At 35.8% G+C, this 26,005-nt stretch overlaps 1 protein-coding gene across 1 annotated transcript in view; it reads right to left on the bottom strand.

Annotated features, from left to right (window-relative positions):
- The window catches only part of LOC111060739 (CDAN1-interacting nuclease 1), a 30,844-nt gene extending 5,532 nt beyond the window's left edge, over nucleotides 1–25,312 (bottom strand). Inside the window, exons 1-5 of the mRNA XM_039423579.1 lie at nucleotides 25,029–25,312; nucleotides 6,581–6,685; nucleotides 5,641–5,780; nucleotides 4,369–4,457; nucleotides 2,018–2,067 (exon numbers count right to left, since the gene is read on the bottom strand). Coding sequence (XP_039279513.1) covers nucleotides 2,018–2,067; nucleotides 4,369–4,457; nucleotides 5,641–5,780; nucleotides 6,581–6,685; nucleotides 25,029–25,126 — 482 coding nt within the window. The 5' untranslated portion in view covers nucleotides 25,127–25,312. The remainder of the gene's footprint in view (nucleotides 1–2,017; nucleotides 2,068–4,368; nucleotides 4,458–5,640; nucleotides 5,781–6,580; nucleotides 6,686–25,028) is intronic.
- Nucleotides 25,313–26,005: the final 693 nt, after the last annotated feature.

Here is a 26,005-nt window from a genome sequence, read left to right as displayed (position 1 = left end):
TGGCGGCCATTTGAAACTTTGTTTGTTGAATAACTTTATAAGAATAACTTTTTTTAGTAAATTTGATTACCTATCGATTGGTACCTGATTTTTTAAGATTGGCAATATCAAGTGAGATATGGCAGCCTTAGTGATAGGTGACCAACTCAAAAGGTACATCGGACCAAACAATAATTAAGGTAATTGATTTTATTGTTTTAATCAGTCCATTTGGGTATTAGTAAGAGTAATCTATGGTTTCCCAATCAAATAGTACATCGGACCAAACAATAATTAAGGTAATTGATTTTATTGTTTTAATCAGTCCATTTGGGTATTAGTAAGAGTAATCTATGGTTTCCCACCAAAATTTCTGAAGGCATAACTTTTGGCAGCCTGAAAACCAAGAGATTTTGGTATTTTTTTCAGTTTTTTTACGATATCTCCAAAACCAATTGTTCAATCGATATTTTTGTTCTATTCTTTTTTGAAGTCCATTACATTATCTACAATTTTCATCTCCTAAATGTTTTTCTATCTCCAATAAAAAGCTCGTTGAAAATTGTTATTTTTTTTCAACTTTGCGAAAAATCGCTAAATCCATGTTTTTTTTCCTTTCCACTTCTTATAAAGTGGTATGTGGTATTTTTTGATCGTAATTAGACTATTACTAAGTTGTCAATACAATCACTAATGATAGAGTTGGAACACAAAAGGTATATTTTAGGGTGGTGATTCAATTTATGAGACTCATGATTTGGCACTAACTTCTTTTGGGTGAATTCAGACCAACTGCTAATTGCTAAAAACGGTCATTGTTGGAAATAAAAAGTGCACTTTATACAGTGTTATAGTGTGAGAATTATAAGATATTCACTAGAGTACATTTCATAAAAATAGACCAGTTAGGATGAAACAGCAGAGTGCCTCCTCAACACCACCCCTCCCCCACCAAAACACCAAACGACGTTAACAATTCATCAGGTTAAAATATGAAATATGCTGTTGTACGTCATCACTTCTGCCACTGCTACCACCTAATCAAATCTTGACAGCAAGTTGAAACATGTTGGTGGTCTGTGAGTGGTGATAGCAGTGTTCTTCAGCCTACACTAATGTCACAGTAGCCTGCACCAGAGTGTTTTGGTGGGGGAGGGGTGGTGTTGAGGAGGCACTCTGCTGTTTCATCCTAACTGGTCTATTTTTATGAAATGTACTCTAGTGAATATCTTATAATTCTCACACTATAACACTGTATAAAGTGCACTTTTTATTTCCAACAATGACCGTTTTTAGCAATTAGCAGTTGGTCTGAATTCACCCAAAAGAAGTTAGTGCCAAATCATGAGTCTCATAAATTGAATCACCACCCTAAAATATACCTTTTGTGTTCCAACTCTATCATTAGTGATTGTATTGACAACTTAGTAATACTCTAATTACGATCAAAAAATACAACAAAATTATGATAATTTTTGAAATGCATAAAACAAAATGGCGGCATAATAGTTGTTATAGATGATTGTGCAAAGTTTCAATTTCGTATGTTAAATCATTATTTAGAAGAAAATATAAGTGAAAAAAGCAAAACGGCCGCTTTGTGTGTAACTGAAGACTTCTGGACATTTAAAATATGATATTTAGACATGTTTTCACCCAGGAACAATGCCCTAGCATAGAGTATTGGTAGGGTGTTCGTAAAATAAAGCGAAAATATGTTCCAGCTTCTATGAAATTTCTATGAAAAATTAAAAGTAATTTTTTCTTTTCAGCAAAATTCTATCCATGACTTTTAGGATATAATTTTAGAAAGAATATCAGAAGGATTTGATAGAGGTTCTAATCTAGAGGGATCTAATCTTCAGGATAAAAATATCAGTAAAAAAGTACGGTAGGAGTGATAAACTTCAATTTACAAAGAACAAACTTAGAACTCATTCATTATTTTGATAACTATGATCAATCATCTAGAAATATTACAGAATGTACTTATTATGTAGAAAAGTTAATTATATTGAATAAGAAACAAGCAACTTACTGTTTTATTGAATCGGCAACCGGTCCATACTGGTCATCGTACATAACACTCTGCAAAGAAATAGAGTAGAAGCTCAGATTTGTATTAAACACACTTTCACTCGACAAATGAATCGAAAATGGATTTGGGAGATGAATAACTTTTTGGAATTGGGAAGACCATGAGAAAAACAAAGTGAGCATACAATTTTGCATTACAAGGCTTGAATTAAAAGAAAATGTTGGTTCACTGAACTGTTATTACAAACACATATTTCTCACAAAATAAGTTCTATATTTTGACAAATATTACACTTTAACACTCATTGCCATAGGCAGAAATCTAAAGCAAGATGCATTGCGATGAGAATAGTAATTTCATGACAACTTACTTGTCAGATACGATGTATCTGTTTGATGAAATATTTTAAGTTAAATGATGTGAGTTTATAAGGGGGGGCCAAGAGTTGAAAAGACCTGTAGAGCTGAAGAGTAAGTAAGTAAAGTATGAGGTTATGAATAACTAACAAGAACTGACTGGAAACATTCATATTCTAATCAGCTGGTCAGGGCCAGACTCAAAATGATCCAGAGTAAAACACGGGGAACTGTGAAAGATAATAGATCAGAGAGAAGGATGGCGGATAAGGTATGTAGAAGAAAGAAGCATTAGGCAGTAGTTGAAAAGTATGGAAGAGTATTATGACAGAGGAGGAATGAAAAAGTTTTACCATAAAGTGAGAGAAGATAGGAGAGGGTTTCAACTGAGGGCAGTGTGCTGCAAGAATAAATGAGGAGATATGATAGGAGAAAGGAATAAAGTGGATATGGAGGGAACACTTTGATGAAGTCTTGCCGATGGCCAACAAGATGCGAAACCTGCTTATGATGATGTAAGAACCGAACGAGAGGAAGTGATTAGTCCAACGCTAGAAGATGAGAAACAGGCCATCAAAGATCTTGCAAATAGTGAGGCCACTGGGTTGGATCTGAATACGGCATAACTTGTTAAAGAAGGAAGGGACATTTTTGTGCATAGGATGCATACTCAATCAATGCATCAATGAAATATGGACAGAAGAAAAAATTCCAGAAGAATGGAGCACTGGTATAATGTGTCCAGTGCATTAAAAGGGGGACAAATTGTAGTGCCGAATCTACAAAGAAATCACCTTTGAGTATTCTGAATAAAACTTTTACCAACATTTTAGCAAAAACGATGATGCCATTGATAGAATGTAATTTTGGAGAATATTAATGTGGCTTTCGGCCAGGAAGATCAACAGTCAACCATATTTTGGAAATTAGTCAAATTCTGGGAAAATGCTATGAGTTTGATGTCAACATGCAATATATATATATTGTTCATAAAGTTCATCGTACATTGAAATAATTCAACACGAAAGTGGAATACTCACCAAGACTTCGAGTGCTAAATCTCTATCGTTGATAGATGATGTGTCTTTCATCATAGTGGTAACGAACACTTTTTCACTATATATATATTGATTTTCAACAGGCATATGTTACTATCTGAAGGGTGAAGATGTATGAGGCACTTAGAGAGTTGAATGTCCCCACAAAGCTGATCCGCCTCATGAGTATGACGATTAAAGGAAGAGGATCTGTGGTCAAAATCGCTAGGATAATGTCCGAAAATAGGGCCTATTTCAACCTTCAGAATATCCTCAAGTCCAAGAATGTGTCAAAAAAAGGCAAAATAAAAATTTACACAACAATTTTAAGACTATGAGTGACATATGGGGCCGAATCTTGGACTTTAACTAGAAGAGTAGAAGGTCTGCTACGGAGATGGGAAAGAAAGATTTTAAGAATAATTTTGGAGCAATCAAGGGAATTGAAATATGGAGATAAGAAAAAAAGAGGTATTAGGAAGATTGCTCGTAGAGACCAGTATTTTATGTGTTTTGAAAAGTATGAGACTCAGATAGGCTAGTCATGTGCACAGAATTCCGGAAGGGAGGGTGCCAAAAATGGTGCTGGAAGGCAAACCCGGTGGATGAAGACTACAAGGAAGACCAAGAAAGCGGTGGGTTGTCGATGGGGAGGAGGATTTGCGAAGACTGGGTGTAAGAAGATGGAGAAGACCAGCAGAATGTCACGAGGGATGGAAGAATGTGGCTGTGAAGGAAAAGGCTCTACATAGGCTCTGGTGCCAATAACGATGATGATGATGATGATGATTCGAAATTGAAGCCTCTCATAAGAGTTCTAACTTCTAATAATGTTTCAACATTTTGACTTTATTCAGATATTGATTAATTTATTTTTCTATATTTACATTTAATCAGTTTTCAAGAATTAAAGTTCATCGTACATTGGAATAGTTCAACACGAAAGTGGAATACTCACCAAGAAGACTTCGAGTGCTAAATCTCTATCGTTGATAGATGATGTGTCTTTCATCATAGTGGTAACGAACACTTTTTCACTAGCGAATTCTGTCAACAAACATTTAAATTGAATTAATCAGAATTTTTTTAATAATTTTAAAATCGTAAAAGTTATTCAAACTGAGGGAAATTTAAATTTGATTTTTATAGAGCTTCAGAATAAAATTGTACTACAAAAACATATCTTTCACAAACATCGATCTATAATACAGATGTAGACCATGTCTAACATGGTCAGGAACCTCAATTGCGATACCTCACCTATGACTAATAAATATCAATAATAAATAATCAATATCGAACCATTCATTCAAAAACTGTGTGAATAACTAGTGTAAAATATTGTCTGATAGTCTAATATTTCAATATTGATATATTCATTATAGTACGATATTCAACATCATAAGATGAAAAAAAAAAAAACTGTATAAATCATTGCACAGGAGTTCATCTATTTTTCTAGTAAAATAAATCATGAATTTGAATGAGAACGGGCCATAAAAAATGCAAATATTCTTATGTACTTTTGCAATATTTGATAAATATTAATTAATATTAGGTCAATAATTGATGCCGGTGGCGTCTACCCTATATGTGTGGATGTTTTAAAAGAAATTATTTGAATTGGATTACAATCTTCAAAGATAAGAAGGTACAGTTGGTACGATTTAGCAGCGTTTTTGCAATAGGTTGAGCTGGTTGAGCACTGAGTCTGAATAAAATAAATCAACAATAGTTTTGAATCAAAAACTTGTTCAACAGTTTTGTGATGTTTTTAATTGATTGAAGGTTAAAACCTTAAAAACTATAGAATCAATTATATAATATACTAATTGTACCATCATATAATTATATAGAATCAATTATATAATTATATAGAATCAATTATATAATATACTAATTGTATCATCATATAATTATATAGAATCAATTATATGAGGGTTAAGTGGGAGAGAGGGCCGGCTGCGCCCTAACTTCGCCCTCCAGGTTAAAATAAAGGCAGCCTATCTATCTATCTATATTCCTGACGTTTTTATGAAAGCCGCGTTAATTTACTAGTGTATTTATTTATCAAGCAAGCAGCGCTTTGGACTTCAAGCACAGACTTAGTTTAGTTATGTATAGAATTCCAAGTGGATTCAACAAATCAATAATATCTTCAATGGACTTTTTATAGAAACTTAAAGGGTCTTCACGTTTTTCCAACAAGATAATTTTGATAATTACTCACCACCATTGTCCTCCAAGTTATTGTCAATGTAGTACTGCGCGAGTATGCTGCGAGCCACAAGGGCTGGACAGACGTTGACTTCTTGAGCCAAACGTATGATTATTCCAGGGGTTTCGCCTTCAGCGACTGCTCCAGTAAACCTAGGAAAAAAACATCGATGTGATAAATAAAACTATCACACGATATATACTGTACATTGATACCAACATAATTGATATGCGATTGTATCATCAAATTCATTAGGACATCTTATTGACTTCAAGGATATTTATATATTGGAGATTGTGTTCAATAAGGGTAAGAAGTAAATTATTCTCAATCAAAATGATCTCTGCGCATACTCCACCAATATGTGCCTTCTATGATGGACTTGAGCAGCTGTACTGTAAAGAGAAGTGCTATTGGCCAACAATAAGACTGAAGGAGTCAAATGGAAATGGTAAGCCTACACGACTTATTGACTTTGCAGTCAGTACCGGTACAGAATGTCTGTTGCAAGCACCTGTTTCCGTCATAATAACACACATAAGGCAACATGGAAGAAGCTAGCATGGAAAGACCTTCAATTCATAGGCGTAGGACACAGATTCCTGGAAAAGGTTTGTGGAGTAGGCCAAAGCTTAATTTTTGGGCTGAGGATGATGCCTTTTTGAGCGCATGAATAATTGGAGGAGGGATAATGACAGATGAATTCAACTACAGCCTACAGTTCCAGAAGGGTTCCAAACCACCTAATTTGATTAATTTCAAGCTAATGCAGATAAAATTCAATTTGAGAATAAAAACATAAAATTTGTTTCAAATAATTAACTGTATTTCTAAAAGCAATTATTATTAATGTTTAATTAATTCAAGAGAAACTTGATTCTCTTCTTTGCAGTATTGATTCAAGGAAGTCTACGAAAATGTCAGTAAAACTCAGCTAAATTGAACAACTTACCTTCTATATAGCCGCTTGGCATTGTTCTTCAATTTGTAATGATTGTGACTATTTATGATCTGGTACTGAAGTGAGCAGATGCTCCCCAAAGTGTTTCTCGGAATACTGAAACAGAAAATCAAAATGAACCTCTTCAACAGACATTGATGTTTTTATAAATCAACTATAAAGTTGATTCAAAAACTTCACAGTTTTCTGCTCTCTTGGATGTTAATGAACTACACATCCATTCCATATACTATGACGATGGACTTAATTTAGTAAACAATAAAGAAATTTTATATTCAAACAATATAAATAGTGTCATGAATAAGTTGATGAGAAATATTCCAACAAGCAATAATACAATAAAGAAGAGGTATCATTACATATGGTACCTACTGTATGAAGATAAAAAATAATTGGAATCTACAGTCTCGGCCTCACGAGTTGATCCCTGGACTAATTTATCCCTTCCAGTGCTTCAGTAATAGCATGCTCAACCAGCAGAGTTGTTGCCACCAATTTGAGTCAACCAGCCTACAAGCCGTAATTTTAAAATTATAAATACATCAGTCAGTCATGCGCAGTTGGCTTCTTTCAACTTCCGCTTGCCCCCGAATCGTAAAACAAGGGATCAACTTATCAGATCATATTTTTTATGTGGGAGGCATGTGAGAGGGTTCTCAACCTAAGATGAAAGTCCTTCACAAAACTGAAAGCCGTAATGTTCGCCGTAATCAATAATTATGTTAATGATAGCTGTAAATTGTGTACTGTGAGTTAGGAACTAAATCACATTATAATTATACTAGTATATATTTGTATATATTTTTTGTTTGTATCAAAGCAAAGTTTATCAATCCTAGAAGTGAAGATTTACTTGAGTTTTGAATACATATTATTTGGGTCAAGAATTTGATATAAAGTTGGAATACGCTAGAGTTACTCAATTTGGATATTTCTTTTCTGAACTGTAATGATAATAATATTAATGTGTTTCTTTCTGTTCATGTCCACAATTGAACAAGTCAAGAACAATAAAAAAAACATAAGACAGGTAAAGAACAAAAGTTACAAGTCAAAGCACACATTTCTCTTCTCGCATGCAACGAGACATACCAAGCAGCAAGAAGTATCTACTTACAGTCTGAGGATCACAATCATAGAACTCCCTCAGAGAATAAAAGGGGTTCTATGATTGTGATCCTCAGACTGTGAGTAGATACTTCTTGCTGCTTCTTCTGCTTGCTGCTTGGTATGTCTCGTTGCATGCTATATGTGCATAGCAAGTAAGTGCATTATAATTTAAGTTACGATAGCCATGTTTCTTAGCCAGGCAGTGTAGATTATAGACTCGATAGTTCGAAAAAAGCGGCCCTTTGCAGTTCAGTCTCCTATTGAATGAGAAATTTTCAAGTGTCACAACTCTATGAAATGGCAGAAAAATCATTGTTTGAAACATAATTATTGAGTAGCCTAGCAAGGTATAAGTGAATGGTAAAAAGAAGTTGGATTAAAAAAGTGGTTAAAATGAAGTTGGATTGAAGTTCAAATGAAGTGGATGAAGTTGGATTAAAATGTTCCACCTTCAAAACATTATTAAACAGAACATTTTAGGTTCAATAATATCAATGTCGATAATACAAACCGTACACCAAATACGGAACTGTACCCATTCAAATAAATCGAATTGTACATGGTTTTCGAATTGTATTGAACTGTATGACTTCAGGAGGGCGGACTATCTCATGCTTTATACTCAGTTGAGAGATTGTCATTGGGAACTTATTTATAATTCTTCTAGTGTAGATGAAGCTGTTGATATATTTTACAACTTCATCTATGAGTGCTTTGATAATTGTGTGCCAAAGAGGAGGGTCAGGCCCGGAGGCACTAAATATCCACCATGGTTCAATGCTGAAATAATTGGACTAATGAAAAGGAAGGATAGGTGTGCTAAAAAGAAGAGTTTCTCTTTATACCACTTGGAACAATTTAAAAGCTTGAGAACTCGGGTCAAGCAGTTGATTGCTCGGCAATATAGTAACTATATATCCAGGGTGGAGTCAGGTATCAAAAGTGATGTCAAGAGCTTTTGGGGTTTTGTCAACTCAAGGAGAGCTAATGGCTCTACTCATGAAGGTATGCATTTGGGTGATCAGGTTTTTGGTTTGCATGATTTGCCGGATGGCTTCACTCAATATTTTTCTTCAGTTTTTTCTGATGACACACACTTGGCTGATATCGACGATGGCAACATCAATCCTGGAATTAATATCCCTTCCCTTTCAATTGGTTCTATTGACCTGAGTACAATATTGGCAGCAATAGGTAATCTGAGACCTAGTTCTGGCTGTGGCCCTGACAATGTTCCTCCATTTATTGTAAAGGGTTGTGCTGAAATACTGGGTCCTCCCATGAAGTTCATCTTTGATCTGTCCTTGAGGTCTTCAGTGTTCCCCACCAGATGGAAAATTGGTAAGGTTATTCCCATATTTAAGTCTAGAAGAAGGAATGACATATCCAACTTCCGCCCAATAACTCAATTGTCACCTTTTGCTAAGGTATTTGAGAGAGTGCTTTATGATTGTGTGATTTGTCATATTGATCCCTTTTTATCTGATAGTCAGCATGGTTTCCTGAGGGGTCGCTCAACCACAACTAACTTGCTTGAGTTCACGGCTGATGTTTCAGAGGCGCTTGATGTTGGGGGTAGAGTGGATGTAGTATACACTGACTTTTCCAAGGCTTTTGATAGAATCAGTCATAAGCGGCTTGTTTGTAAATTATCTAGTTTTGGTTTGGTGCCTCGGCTTGTTAGTTTCTTTTCTGACTACCTGAGTGATCGTCTTAATTATGTTTCTGTCTTGAATTTAAAATCTTGCACTTATGTCAGTTCCTCTGGTGTGCCTCAGGGTAGTAATTGGGTCCTTTGTTGTTCTTAATGTTATTAATGACCTACCTGGCTGCCTGTTGCAATCCAATTGTTTGATGTTTGCTGATGACTTGAAGATCTACAGGAGAATTGATTGCCATAATGATTCTGTTCTGCTGCAAAGTGACCTGGATTTTGTCTCAGGGTGGTGCACGGATAACGGCCTCGATCTCAATGTTGGCAAATGTAAATTTATGGTCTTCACTCGTAAGCTGAATTATCCTATTTTTAATTACAGAATTAACGGCTTTCAACTCTCTAGAGTCGACAGTTTCAAGGATCTGGGTGTATTGTTTGATTCTTCTCTGAGTTTCGCTCCCCATGTCCATTCTTTGGTTGGTAGGGCTAATAGGATGCTGGGTTTCATCATGAGATCTACGGCTGGGTTTAGAAATGTTGAAGGCTTGATGGCTCTCTTTCCTAGCCTTGTTCGGAGCTTGCTTGAATATTGCGCGGTGATTTGGGATCCCCATCAGGTGGGTCTGATACATGAGATTGAAATTGTTCAGAATAAATTTTTGAGATTGTTATTTTGTAGAAAACTGAATCGTCCTTGTCCTTTGGGGTTTCCAACTGGTGTGTTGCGCAGCATGTTCGGCTATGAGACTTTGGCATCCAGACGGAAGGTACTTTCTTGTTTATTCCTCTATGGTCTTGTGAACGGTTCCGTGAGCAGTCCTAATCTGTTGGCAAGGCTGAACTTTAAGGTGCCTGTCTTCAATAATCGTAATCGGCAAGAGTTCTCAATCTGTAGATGTAACACGGTTGGTCATTATTACTCACCAATGAATCGTATTCCTCGTACATTCCTCTGCTGTGATGGTCAGGTGGATCTCTTCTCCTTGTCTAAATGGAGCTTCAAGAGAAAAATGTCACCATTCTTCAATTGAAGAGTAATATAGACCTGTTGTTCTTAATTTACTCTGGTTCTCAATGGCCTTTTCATTGTTCTCTCCATGGTCACCCTTTTTCCACTAACTAACTTTTCATATTTTTCCACTTCCCTTTTGATCCCTTTTTCTCTAGTTCTTTCATCACTTCTCTTAGTACCATATGTAATACGTAGGTTATATGTTGTTATTTTATGTGGTTATGATTGATCTTATTGAATAATCAAAATTAGTTTTATCATTTACCTTTAACATTATTCTCTTCTTTCTCAAAGTAGCTATTATACTATTCTTCTTGTCTGTTTTTCACATGTACCATTTTAAACATTCTCTTTTATTACTTTTCTAGTATTTATATATATCTATTATTTTGTAATAATTTTTAATAATGTATTTCCTGTATTCATGAGTGCGTTTGGGCTGTTATGCCTGTTGCACTACTAGATTTTGTAAGAATAAATAAATAAATAAATAAATAAATAAATGGAAATTATTATTTCATACTACGAAGGATTAAAAAAATCTTAATTAATAATAAAATAAAAAAACATTTGGGATTTATAAATTTCAATTATGTGATTGCTTGGCAAACTGATTTTAAGAAACAAAAGTGTGGTAACCTACTGACTACTGTATTCTTTTTTATGAACAAAGCCAAACTATAATATTATTTAAGACAGCCACATATTCACAGTTTTTATCTCGAGTAATACTCAAAATAATAATCTTAAACTACATTTTCTCTGGTGCAATTCCTTCCTTAGAGGCGTGTCGAGACACGGCTAGAGCACAACACTTGTTGTTATAAGCACTAGAGCACCAATTTACTTATAAATTCATTAGATTTGATAACTTATTGGATTTTTATTATGTATGAACATGATGGCGATAGATGAATTGGGAGTGTTGACTACTATATCGCTTTCATGATTCATATTTTTACCTTGATCGTATTTGTATATGAATAAATAAATAAATATCCAATGAATTTATAGGTTATGTACTCTAGCCGTGACGGCTCCTTAGACCATTTATAGAATAACTGGTCTAAGTTATGTCTAATTCTATAACAACTGGTCTAAGGACAGCTCTAACCAATACCTACTATTACTTCAGGTTCAGGCCCCACAACTAATTAATGACGTCATAACATGTAGATTGATTCTTCCTATAGTAAGGTCCACGTTATAATGACAGTATTTGATCAACTTTGGTTTTGCTTTCCTTGTCTATCATTCGACAAAGCCGGTGGTACTATCCTTTTCCAGGTCCACAACGATGCTAAGTATGTTTTTGACAGTGTAGGAATGTAATTAATTAATGCAGAGAATCGGCATCGCTATTCTTCTATCTTTATCCACTGCCATTATAACGTGGACCTCACTATAGAATCATAGTAGTTTCTACTAGCTTATCAATGTATGCTCTAACTATTGTTACTATATCGAATTTTTATTAAGTAAAATACTATCTAAATTCCAGATTAAAGAAATTTGTATTTTATTAAATAGAGATCCGTTGAAATAAAAACTAGGGATGGGTATCGATACATCGATGTTTAAAAACATCGATGTTTCAACATCAAACATTGATGTTTTTAACATCGATGTTTACTGTTCGATGTTTTTCACTTATCGATGGTTTTACCTAGACATCGGTCATCCAATGTTTTTCCCAACTAAAAAGTAAAAAGAATTCTAATTTTTTTTAATTTGATAGAAGTTTTTTTTTTGTTTGAAGAGGATTATCTTGAGAGTAATAAGCAATAGTAACAGAATTATAATCATTATCTTTATCATATTATTTAGTGTAGTATTCTGTTTAGTGTTTTTTGTGAATATAGATCACTCTTGTGAAAGATCTCGCATAAGTTTTGATTTCCTGCAGATTGCTATTTTTATTTTTCAATCAGGCTCTCTGTATTTTTATGTGAGACTGTTGGATACTCTTGAAGATTTACATTACTTCTGTGGCCCGTGTCAAGGTTAGATAGTTAGTTATTTAGAATTGAATAAGAGGTCGGATTCTTCGTTTCTTAGGAAGAAAGAGTTTTTTCTTACTACAATTATTTCCTCAACATGTGTTTAACACTAATTAATTTAGCTCTGGAAAAGAGGTCCTCGTATTGTAAGGTGTGCAGATATCCATATAAAAAAACTTAATCCATTTTCATTCCCTAAAAAATCTATCAGGTATTGAATGAATACGATATGAGTATCAATGATTGCTAAGATTAGCTTAGGGTGAAATTTTAAGACCGAATCCTCAAGGATATCCCGAGAGGTTTCAGACTAAACCATGAAGATGCCAAATCTTGTGAACTAGAGTTGATGTATCTTCCTAGTCACAACCTGACTTCAATTATTCGAAGGCTGTTACTTGAATACCACAAATCCAAAATTGCTGTGATTCCAGTTAGTAACTGTTGAAATATTGGAACAATAGCTCCAGATAAAATTGTAGTCACTTTAGAAGCTCTTTTTGTGCTCTACAATCTGAGATCAGGTATAGCGATCTATCTCATATTCCAGGTACACCTGACAACAATGCTCCTTGTATTGTGAAAAACACCTAATTTTCAGCTTCAAGCATCATCACCAACTACATTGTCCTCACATTGATATTTCGCACAACGACATAAGTTCTTGAGATTATGTTCTATGAGAATCACCCGTAAGATACACTTCATTTCAGTATTTCCCTAGTGGAGAGGCGCGCTTAAGGACACCTCAAGGATCAAAATTTCAAACACATACACAATGCTCAGATTTCATCGTACTAATACACTTCATCCTTCTCGGTTCGTCACGGCGGTTCAAAATCATGCATAATAAGTCAAATTCGGTCGAAAAATGGAAAATTTATTGTTGAGTGTACTTAAGCCCATATTCCAAAACACAGAAAATGACCAATTTTCTATATTCAAAGTTGCATGTCTTGTGAAATACTTCTGATAAAATTTCCAAATCTAGTGAGAATGTGAAAATTGTCCCCCTCTACCCACTACAATAAAAAATAATACTTTCGATTCCAAAACAATTTGGAAGTTAAGATTTTAAAAATGGCGATTCCAGTTTTTAAATTTTTTTCGTAATTTTACTGTTGATCAAGAGTTTCTAAAACGAGTCTGATACATCATAGAAACTTACGGTTAATTACAAATTGTAGATAAATTCATCCTCTACGAGCTCAGTTGCCTAAAATCCATCTTGAATCACTTTTCGCTATCATGGAACTGCCAAAACCGTTAATATGAGAAAAATATCTACAATTTCCGGATTTTTTTCAACAATCAAATCTCACTCTACGAGCATATTCTTTCATTAATTGTTTACAGCAGATGAAATAGAAAATTCTATTGTACATTTCAAGATCATGTAATAATTTTTATAATAAGGGGTTACCGAGATACATAGCTTTGAATATAGAAATTGGCCATTTCTTATGTATTGAATATGAAGTACCTACACTCAACAATAAATTTTCTATTTTTTGACCGAATTTGACTGTTGATGCATGATTTTGAACCGCCTTGGCGAGCCGAGAAGAATTAAGTGTAGTAAGATGAAATCTGAGCATGTAAAGCAAGTGTGAGCAAGTAAATTATAAGTGTTTGAAATTTTGATCCTTGAGGTGTCCTCTACTGAGGCGTGCCTCTACTAGGAAATACTGAAATTAAGTGCATCTAACGGGTGATTCTTACCCATGAACTTATGTCATTGTGCGAAATATCAATGTGAGGACAAAGTAGATGGTGATGATGGTTGAAGCTGAAAATGAGGTGTTTTCCACAATACAAGGAGCATTGTTGTCAGGTGTACCTGGAAATCTATATGACATAGAGCGCTCTACCTGATCTCAGATTGTATAGCACAAAAATACGCCTAGAGGGATTTTGAAATATACACCTAAATTGTAAAAATCGGAAGATTAAAAACTAAAATTCATGAAAATTGATTTTTTCTTCAAATTTTACTCATTTTTGAAAAATTATAACAAAGTACTTGGATTAATAATTATAACAAAGTAATTGGAGATAGAGAGTTCCGAGTGATCTCATTTTTTTCAGAATTATATAATCTGGGAGAGACTTGGCAGAAATAGCTGTAAACTGGAAAATGAGCCGAAAATACGAGGTTTTTGGGCTATCTTGTATCTAGCACAAGGAAATCTTGAATGAAGAAATTGGTTCTGGACTTGTCTTATGTACCCAAATAATATATTAAAAAATCAGAACTACAATATAAATTGCAAGCACACCCCCTTTTTTTTTTGTCTATATTAACTGGACTAATAGTATCATCCATAAAAACGTAGGGCGATAAACGATGTTTAAAAACATCGATGTTCAAAAAACATCGATGTTTACTGTTCGATGTTTTTCACTTATCGATGTTAGGATAAAAAAAACATCGATGTTCAAAACATCGATGCTTTGTCTTTCGATACCCATCCCTAATAAAAACACTTTATTCCAAAAATGCAATAATTTCTCCATACTTTCAGCTTGATAGACATATTCGATTCAGTGATAGAGCTATTGATAAATTCATCTGAACCAAAAATACTTAATGATAGCCTGTATCAGAATCAAAGCGTCAAAGGCGAGGTTAATCCTTAGACTAGTTATAGAATAGACACTCTGGGAAGTCTAGCCTCTGAAGCCAACATCTACTGCCAAATCCACCCATCTTGACGTCACGAATCATATGGAAAACTTTCAGATTGTGTCTATTTCCGATTCATGGTGTTTTTAGGTTATTTCTAGCTACGGGCAAAAACTATATAGGTTAAGTTATAATGTGTTATGTGATATCGGCTTCAAAGTTATAATGTGTTTTGAAAATAAAAAGGTACGGTAGCCTACAAAACTAATTTATTGTCATGCTGCAATAAGTTCACTTACATCATAACCAAGGATAATATTACAGTTACAACTTACAATATTTATGTGTATAAATTTTAACTTATGCATGAAAAGATATTCCGCTTTTTTCCTAAAAATTTCAGTGCAATTATATGCTGCACAGGAGATTACCATTTTCATAAATAATAATTACATAAATAAATAACAATCTGCTATGGAAAACAAGCTATGTTTAACAACAATGCATTGTTTAATTAACAACAATGTAAGTTAAACACCACAAACACTTACACAACAAACTAAAAAAAGTTTTCTATAATTTCTATACGATGCGTGACGTCACCGTTGTGACGGGTGGATTTGACAGTAGATGTTGGCTTCATCGACTTTCAGTATGAATATACAATGGGCCGTGTCTATTCTATAACTGGTCTAAGGGTTAATCAAAGGTGAACCAAATTAGATAATTAGATGTAACCAAGACCTCCGAAATACCGGACCTGCGACTGTGTGAAAGCAATACCTACTATTACTAGTAATAGTAGGTATTGGTGAAAGTCTAGGTAAAATGGCGCCGATATGTGGTGGAGTCTCAACACAGGTTATGCTGTCTTCAGTTCTAAGTATTTAGTTGTAGTTAAGTGAAGTTTTTTCACAAATGTCACGGGCTTTATAAGATTTGCGAGTTTTATGATTGATTAATTATCATTCTATAATTAATTATGTAAAATGTAATAGAGATTCAAATTAGATTTTTTTAGTATTCAAAGTGTTTAGTAAGTGTTCAATGAATTCAAATTGTGAATAGTAAATTTCTAAGAATTCAAAATGTATAGTGTGTGTTGAGTATTCGAAGTGTATTCAGTGTTTTAATCAACAATACTTGATACTTGATGTATTCGTCCTTGACTGGGGGTAACAGACAGACTGTGTCAAAGGTTTTAAAATATTTTAAAATAGTGGCTCCTCAGCCAGCTCAGTCAATGAATAAAACAGTTTTAAAATAGTGGCTCCTCAGCCAGCTCAGTCAATGAATAAATTGGTCTATTCATTAATGCCTGCCTGATGAGAGAGCAGAATCTAGTGCGAGGTTTATTTCTCACTTCAATTGGGAGTCTGTTATAAAATCTTAGTGCAGCTGCTAGAAAACTTCTCTGTGTGCTGGCCAACCGGCTGCGAGGAACTTCCAGATTGGTAGCATGGTGAGTGTTGTGGCTCACCAACTTAGGCTGATTGTCCCTGACATAGATCAAAGAGGACAGAACATACTGACTGTATATGGTGAGAATTTTCAGTTCCTTGAAAAGTGGCCTACAATGATCTCTATGTCCTGCAAAAGAGATGATTCTGATTGCCTTCTTTTGTAGTAGTAGCACATTGTGACAAAAAGGTGCATGTCCCCACAGCAGTAGTCCATAAATCCAATGTGACTGTGAAACAGGGAATGGTAAGCTGATAACAGGTAGTCTCTGCAGACAATATGTCTCAGCTTCCTAAGCAGGTATATCACCCTGGACAATCTCTTGCAGACTTCTGTCACATGATAGCTCCATCGCAACCTGCTGTCTATCCAGAAGCCCAGGAACTTTACAGGCTCTGCCTCCAATGTTGTCCTCTTTAGGGAACAGACCAGTAAGTTTGTTTTATCATCATTTAGCATCAGCTTGTTTGCTGCAAACCAGATCCTGGCAACATTTAGTTGGAGAACTGATCTTTCCACCACTTCTTCCACAGTTTTACCTCTAGCAGTCAATGTGGTATCATCTGCAAAGAGTATGGAGCTCTCATTGTTTGGGAAGTCATTCATAAGCAGGATGAAAAGCAGGGGACCCAACACTGAGCCCTGTGGCACACCATGATCCACATTTTTAATGCCTGATGAGGCTCCCTCAAGTGAGACCACTTGCCTTCTATTTTCTAGGTAGCTTCTTAGTGTGTTTAGTTACTGTTCCCTGTACACCATACTTCTTCAGCTTCTTGACAAGTATACCATGAGGCACACAGTCGAACACCTTGCTCAGGTTGCAAAGCGTGATTGAAAGGAAATCTCCATACTCAAAAGCTGACTGTATTTTTTCTGTCAGGGACATAAGTGCACTAGCAGTTGAACGACCACCTCTAAAACCATGTTGGGCCTGGTTGAGGAGGTTGTTTCTCACAAAGAAGTTTGTGATTTGCTGCTTCATCTCGGTCTCAATAACTTTGGACAATGTAGGTACTATGGAAATAGGTCTGAAGTTTGATGGAAGTTCTGTATTTCCTTTCTTATGAATTGGCAGAGCCCTTGCTAGTTTTAATGTGTCAGGGAAAACTCCTAATCTGAAGCAATGATTGACTGCTGTAGCCATTTGCTCTGCGATGGGATCAATGGTGTCTATCAATACAAATGTTGATAGGCCAAATATGTCCCGAGTTTTTGAAATTTTCAGGCCCCTGACAATACATTTGACTCTATCAGTGGTTATTTCCTCCCATACATCCATCCTGTGTACCGTGTTAGTAACATTCTCCACCGGGTCAGTGTCTGCCACAGCCATATTAGTCAATACTTCTTCGACAGAACTCACAAAAAAAGTTATTGAAATTGTCTGGACTAATATTAGATCTCACTCTTGGCTTTTTTGGACGATGTCTGTTCATGACCTCCCAGGCAGCTCTACAACTATTTGAAGCATTTTCGATGGTGCATGTGTTATACACTCTTTTTGCTTGTCTCACCATTTGCCTGTACAGTTTGTTTTGTCTCAAATATTGTCCATACTTTTCCACTTTCTCCTCCAGGATCACTGCTGACTTGTAACAATGGTGTAGTAATGTCACCGAGTTTTTTTGTTCGACTAGATCTTCAGAGAACCATGATTTAGCTCTTGGATAAGAATGAGAACTTCTTGTACCTCTCAGGTTTTTTCTTTTGATTTTTGGAAAAACTGAGTTGAAGACACTCATGTATCCAGCAATCAACATGTCAAAAGCAAATTCAGAACTTCTTCCTCTTACTGGTCTGCTGCTGAAGCTGTAATCTGAGTGCCATGGCTCACTCCTCATACTCTGTTTCAATGACAGAACCACTGCGGAGTGATCTGACAGCATGGGATCAATGACTTCAACCGTGCACTCCCAGGAATCAAAGTTTGTGATAACAGTGTCCAAGCATGCCGATCCTCTTGTTGGGAGCTGATTCACAATGAAAAGCCCATGTCCATGAAGAAGGTTTGTGAAGACATCTCTCTCCCTGGATGGGGCCTCCAGATGAATATTGAAATCCCCTCCAATTATCAACCTTGAATCCTGCTTTTCTGTGAATGAAATCAGGAGATCCTCCAGAAGCTCCATGAATTGCTTGAAATCACCATCCGGAGAGTGGTAAATGGAGACCACAGTGATGGAATGTTCAATTAGTTTGATTGCCACAAGCTCCATTGATAGCTCCACACAGTGACACCGAACATCCAGTTCCACATACCTGATACCTCTCTTCAAAAAATTGTTGATCCACCATTTCTGTGGATGCGCCTTGAATAGATGCTAGCCAGATCCAGTCCACCAACATTCCCATAAAAATCAGCCTCCTCCTCTCTCAGCCAGTGCTCAGATACACATAGAATGCTGGGGTCAATGTCCTCTATGAAAATCTCAAGGACATCTGATTTTGTTCTAAGACATTGAACATTCAAAAATATGAAATTCAGTTTCATGTCCAGTTTTCTCAGAACTTTCTCCTGATTTTCTAAGTCTACTTCAGTACCCCCCCCCCCTGAAACCTTTTGAATAAAAAACGTCTCAAGGTGATAAATCTTGGCCATTTCGCACTATCAATTATTTCTTCTTTCTTGTCATATTCCACACCTAGTTTGAAATTACATAGGTATCACTCTTGCTATCCAACTTTTTGATCATGATACTTTGGCCTGGAAATGACATAGACATGAAACTTTTTACATTTTCCTCGGTTGTTCCTTTCTTAACTTTACCCAGATGAAACCACGCCTTTTTCTCTCCCACCAGGATAGATTTGGGTCCTAATTCATCATTTAGATTACTAGATCCTACAATTATATTTTTATTTGGTTTAGACATGTTTGTTTTTGCAGCCTCTGCATAATTCATTTCACCTTTGTCCTTGCTATCTGCTCTCTTGCTTTGTGTATTTTTACTGTTTGTAGATAAGGTGTTTTTTCTTGAATTACTATTTTTCCTTTAGTTACAAGTTTCCAGTTTGAATGTTCATCATCTTCATTTTCATTTGTCAAATCACATAACTCCATTCTACTTGAAAAAATGTTTTAATTCTTTTGCTCAGTCAAAAAAGCTGTGTTTATTAATTTGTTAGCATCAATTTTGTTTTTTGATTTGTCATTAGTTGCATTAACACTTAAATCAAATGCATGTTCGTCATGATATATTTTTGTGTTGTCATTATTTATTAAAATAGGTACAGGATGCATAGCACTAACACTAGAATTTACCAATTCTTTTATACTATTTTAATTTACATTGTTCGTTACAAGGGAGTTTGAAATAATTTCGTCTTCACCTTTTTAACAATAATTTTATATTATTCAACCGTGAATTACTTTTTGTTTATCATCCTCAACTCAACATTTAGCTTTATACAACAACATGCTACAATAAGTACAGTTTTAATTGAACATGCCTATTAATTGTTGTGTCCCTGGGTGTAGATCAAACTATCATAGAAAAACCCCCTTAGTGACACTATTTGCTTAAAAAGTGGATAAGCTGTATCCATAGGAAATATTATAAAGTCACTAAAAATTCGGCTGTGTGTATCAATCATTTTAGAGCATCAGACATTATTAAAGAAGACAAGTTTTTGTGTGAAGATGGTTCTTATGTGACTGTTCCAAGAAAAAGAGTAAAACTATGTGATGGTGCCTTCCCTAAAATTTTTCCAAATCAGCCTTCTTACAACACAATTAAATTGTGTGTAGAGGTATTATTTAGCTTATCATTATAATATTTATAATTCATATGCAAATACAATTCAGGTAAAAACAATAGGCATTTGCCCAAAACTGCTTCAAACCTTAATTTGGTATACACAGTCTGAGGGTTATGTTACTTACATAACTTAAATGATAACTTAATTCAAACACAATTTTGAATTTATCAGATTGATCAATTTCCAAATACAAATCCAAACAAAAATCTTCCTGTGTGTATGATGTTTATGCATATTGGGCAATATATTTTAGAACAATTACTGCAACAAGAAGAAAAATAATTAGTTGCCCAAGCAAGCAAAGTCGCAAAACTTGAGAACATTCTTAGGCTAGAATAAAGTAACGATAATTATAAGCTATATGCATGTGAATTCACATGCATCAGAATGCACTTGAATGCTATATGCATGAGAATAAATAAAATCCAGTTACCCTATCAAATAATTACTTCTTTGATAAGAACCTTATTTAAATTCTAAAAAATGATTTAGAACAGTAATAAGTTATTAGAGAGAGCTGGAACCTAGCTGATGGCAGTAAGTCCACCATCTATGGCGGCCATCTTGTTTGTATGCTCAGGTCCGGTATTTATGAGGTCCTGATGTAATGATGTAACTCTTTTTTAGGAAAAAGGCACCCACAGGCTTGATCACAATATTAATCTGTGGTACAGAAAGACCCATCAGGAGAATGTTTTTCAGTTAGGTAGAACCAGGTCCTGGTAAAACCTTTAAACTTATGATTTTATGGACAGTTCCAACACTTACATTTACTTTTTAACTTATTTGTTCAACAGTTCTTTCACACACTTTATTTACACTGTTCTTTCACACTCTAATTACACTGTTATTTCACATTATTCATTTTCATTGTTCTTTCACACTTTAATTAAATTTTTCTTTCACTTTATTTACACTGTTCTTTTACACTTCATGTAAACTGTTGTTTTGTGGGATTGAAGTTATTTTTTCTTATCGCTTGTATACATTTTTGTTTCAAAGTTTAATCTCTCAGAAAAGAAAATGCAGGAACTTTTGGAGTCTTGTTATAATTCTCGCAACAATTGGGTACACAACAACAGAATCCCATGATTTAAAACCCCAAATTTACCATTACTTTTTACAAACGAATATTAGAAGAATGATAAACAAACCATATTCATTGAAATGGAAGACCGTGAAAATAAAATTTGTAATTGATTTTTTGTTGGTTACCATATCAGATGTATTAACAAGCATCAGCACTCTTATTTCGCTTGCCTATCACTAGTAGATCATCAATCTACATGTGATGACATCATAGTTTATCATAGCTTCAGTTGTGGGGCCTGAAGTAATAGTAGGTATTGCTCTAACCATGTGTCTCGACACGCCTGCTTATCAACGTTATTCTTATTCTATCTACTAACTTTGCCTGCTTATAGCCTCGCCTCTAAAGGTACGTTTTCGTTTATGCGTAAATTTCTGCAGTCAACAATGACAAGCATTGTTGACATTCATATTGTTCAAATTTCAAGTGTGCTTATTTATTTAGCGTATGGCCCTACAACACAAATCTTTATGTTATCTAACATAAGTCACAGTCATCTTAGTCACAAGTTTGAAAAAAGGTGGAACACAAATTAAAAACTAAAATTTTAAAAGTTATAAACATATATCTAGTCAATTTAAATATGCCACTGCATCTGGTGTAGCTACCAGGAAGTCATCCAGCCTGCCCTCATAAGCTGTTCTTGTGCACTCTTCTACAATGTGTCTTATAGTTTGCACAGTGCCACAAAAAGGTGTTGGAGCCTTTCCCCACTTGTGCAACGCATAGGCACATCTTCCATGCTGAGTTCGGATCCTGTTTAGAGCTGACCATAGTTTGCGAGGCAAATCAAAACCTGGTGACTTTTCGGTGATACATGGGGTAAGATCGATTTGCCTTGCATGCCATTCCTGTTTCCAGGCGTCTGTTAAACTGAACTCACCATCCAGAGCATGTAATGCCGTTCTGGTCAGAGGCTTTCGAGACACCAGGCAGATTTGATTGGCATGTTCTATATCCCCATGTATTGGCAAGTTTTGATTTTGCAGGATCTTATTGAACTCTCTTGTTAGTGCAGTCATGCGTTGGAGGTTGGGGGGTGGAATGTGACTCAGCACCGGGAGCGATTCTAATGGTGTCGATTTTATGACTCCAGCAACCAACCTCATTGAATTATTCAACTGAGCATTAACCCTCCGCACGAGCTATTCAGCCACACGGGTGCACAAACCTCAGCAGTTGAGAACACAAGACCCAGGGCTGAAGAGCGCAATGTAGAAGCTGAAGCTCCCCAAGAAGTTCCACAGAGCTTTTGGATGATATTGTTTCTGGACTTCAGCTTCTCCACCAATTTTGTAAGATGCTCCTTATAAGAAAGTGTCCTGTCAAGTACTACGCCAAGGTATCTAGGTGTTTTGCAATGAGTGAGCCACTTGTCTTCAAATTGGATGCGGAGCTCCCTGTTTGCATCTTTGTTACTGAGATGGAAGCAAGCAATCTCGGTTTTACTGGCATTCAGTTGGAGGCGCCATCTGCTAAAGTATTTTCCCAGTTTCCCCAAGTCAGCTGTGAGAGTCTTTTCTGTCTCCTCAAACGACCTGCTCTGAGTTGTTAACACCCAATCATCAGCATAGCCATATTTTCTTGATGTTGTCTCTGGCATGTCTACAATGTACAGACTAAACAAGAGAGGGGCAAGCACTGACCTTTGAGGCAGGCCGTTCCTGAACTTTCTTTGTGTACTCATATCAGAGCCCAGGATGACTTTAAAAGTTCTGCCACTCAGCATATTGTTCAGGAGTCGAGCAGTCACTTTGCAGTTTATTACTTTAAGGAGCTTGTAAATCATTCCCTCTCTCCACACAGTATCATATGCTGCTGATAAATCGATAAATGCAGCAGAGGTCTTTAGCTTGTTCTGGAATCCAGCTTCAATACATGTTGTGAGTGAGAGTACTTGGTCCACACAGCTTCGGTGAGGTCTGAATCCAGCTTGTTCGATTGGGACACTTTCAAATACCTTCAGGCTGATCCTATTATAAATCAGCCTCTCCAATAGTTTATATGTCACTGATAATAATGCAATTGGTCTGTACTCGTGGGTGTGTTTGCAGGTTTTCCTGGCTTCAAGATTGCTATGATCTTTGATTGCCTAAGCTCTTTGGGTATAATACCAGTTTGCATTATATCAGTGAAGAATCCAGCCAACCAAACCTTTGCATACTTTCCACAATTTATTAGGAATTCCGGGTTGATGCTGTCAAACCCTGGTGCTTTACTGCGGGGCTATGGACTTCAGTGCCAGTTCAATTTCCTGTGAAGTGAAAGGACGGCTAAATTCGCTCTCTGTTGGCTCTCTTTCCAGGCATCTCAGTTCTCGTTTTATTTCAATTGTATGTGCCTTGTCTATTCTCGCTTTGGATGTTGCTACCAAGTGAGATGCTATGGTATTTGCTGAAACATCTGTTTTTTGTCTCTTCATGGGTGCTCCACTCCCCAGCTTCCTCAGCAAGGTCCATGCCTGACGACTTGAGTTTTGGAAGTTCATGCTCTCAACCATCTCCACCCATTTCTCTTTCCTCACTTCATCAAGGCTGTGGAGTAGCTCATCAGCCATAATTTCGTCAACAGTCTCCAAAAATGTTTGGTACAATTCATTGCTGTTTTGAGACCATCCCGGAATGTATTCTCGACGGCACCCTCTTGGGATGCACTTTTTAGCAGCGCTTTCAACAGCTCCAATGAATCTACCATAGTTTTTGCTTGTCGGCGGTATCCAACCTAGGCATTTATCCAGCTTTTTCGAGAATCTCTCCCAATCTGCTTTTTTGAAATTCCATCTTGGTTGGGGTGTGGATCTTACAAGTGGGATTTGAATGCCTATCTCTATGAGAGCTGGGCGATGCTGGCTGTGGGGGAAGTCACAGAGAACCTTCCGGGTGGCTGGCAGTGGTTGGCCTTTGCTGTCACTTGAAGTAAAACATAGATCTGGATTTTACTCTCGCTCCACGCTGCTGATCTGAAAGTAAACCTATCCTTAGCATCAAATAGTAAATTCAGATTCTCATCTTCAGCCCATTCCACCACTGCTTCACCATTTCCGTCTTATATCTCCACTGTTCGTGGTGGCTATTGAAATCACCCACATAGACTGCAGGATGTGGTTGTATTGGAATCACTGCAGGTGGCCATATAATGCCTGGTGGTTTGTAGATATTGGTCACTGTACTTTTCAAGTGTGCTAAAACAGCTGATCAAATAACTTTTTTATTATTTGTCTTTATTATTAAAGAGTTAAACATTTCCAATAATATCAACATACTGCCATTTAAAAGAATAAGCTCAACCTGCCCCATTAGAACATATTAATTGAAAATAATCTTTTAGGTTATGTAGACAAATTGAAATCTAACCAATCGGAGATTCTCTCCCTGTCGTGGTCGACGACGGCATTCACGCATAAACGAAAACCCAGCTTAAAGAAAATGGACCTGCCGTGACGGCTGGAGCACATAGACTATAGATTTATTAAATTCAATGACACGATGACTCATTGGATTGCACATTATCTTGTACAAACATGATGGCGGCAGATGAATTAGGAGTGTTAGCGTTTACGATTTATATCAAATGAATCATCAAAACTAAGAATGTAGCCTATAGTGATTCCAATAAACAATATTTGCATTAAATTAAACCAAGAGTTAATTTCAGAAATACAATTCAATTTAAAAATTTTATGTGATTACTTGTTTTGCAAAATGCTTTTCAAATTTCTTACCTTGGATACAAGTTGATTAATTCTCTGAGACAGAATCTGGATAATCCTCTGTATTGGTTTATGAAACTTTTTATATCGTTATATACCGTCAAATCCATTATTTGCTTAATGTACAGAGTCAATTTCGATTGAAAATAAAAAGGTTTTTCAAAAGTTATAATGTATCAAAGTTTCTACAAACTGTAAAAGAAAACTTGACACGAAACCAACAAACGGAGGTTAACCTCACAAATCCCAACCAAAATAAACAAACATACGCCTTTCTCTGTCTGACATAGCACCGTAATGCGCAAGTGCAAGTAACTGTTCTTTCTTGTTCAGTCAGTTCTTTGAATGTAACGCTCTTTGTGATTACCGAGCACTGTGACTGGAGCTGATACTGGCAGATAGCAGCTTCTCTTTTATTCGTTTATAAGCAACTAGGCTACTTAAAAAGGAATGTCATTCTATTTGATAATGATAATAATACAGATTGTTTCAGAAGTAGTGACGAACATTTTAGGGTATTGTTCCTGGATGATAGGAGACTACAAATGTCGTATTTTAAGGCTGTGCAAAGGCTAAAAATAAACTTTTTACTCGTGATATTTTTCCAAGTTTTTCGATTTTTATACCATCAAGCTATCAAAATGCATAAGTTTTCTCAGGAAAAGATTTTTTCCGATCATTACTTTTTAAGATATGAGCGCCTGAAGTTTGAATTTTTGGGACAGAACATTTCAAATTGGAATCTACATATACAGAAAATCAAGATGTACCTATTATATTTGCTATGAAGATTCCATCAATTGAAGCAATTCTTTCCAGTGAGTATTTTACGTGTCATGTATTTTGCATTTTTCAATAGTCGACTGGAATATGGAATCTCTTGTTATGCGTCTACTTTCCTATCTCATTTTAAAAGCCTAATCACACTGCAGAAATCAGTGGTAAGAATTATTCATGGTGTGAATAGAAGGACTCATACCTTTCCAATT

The sequence above is a fragment of the Nilaparvata lugens genome, chromosome 3, assembly GCF_014356525.2.
Source record: "Nilaparvata lugens isolate BPH chromosome 3, ASM1435652v1, whole genome shotgun sequence".
Classification (NCBI taxonomy): domain Eukaryota; kingdom Metazoa; phylum Arthropoda; class Insecta; order Hemiptera; family Delphacidae; genus Nilaparvata; species Nilaparvata lugens.
The sequence above is the reverse complement of the archived record's forward strand: the minus strand, read 5'-3'. Positions and strand labels throughout refer to the sequence as shown.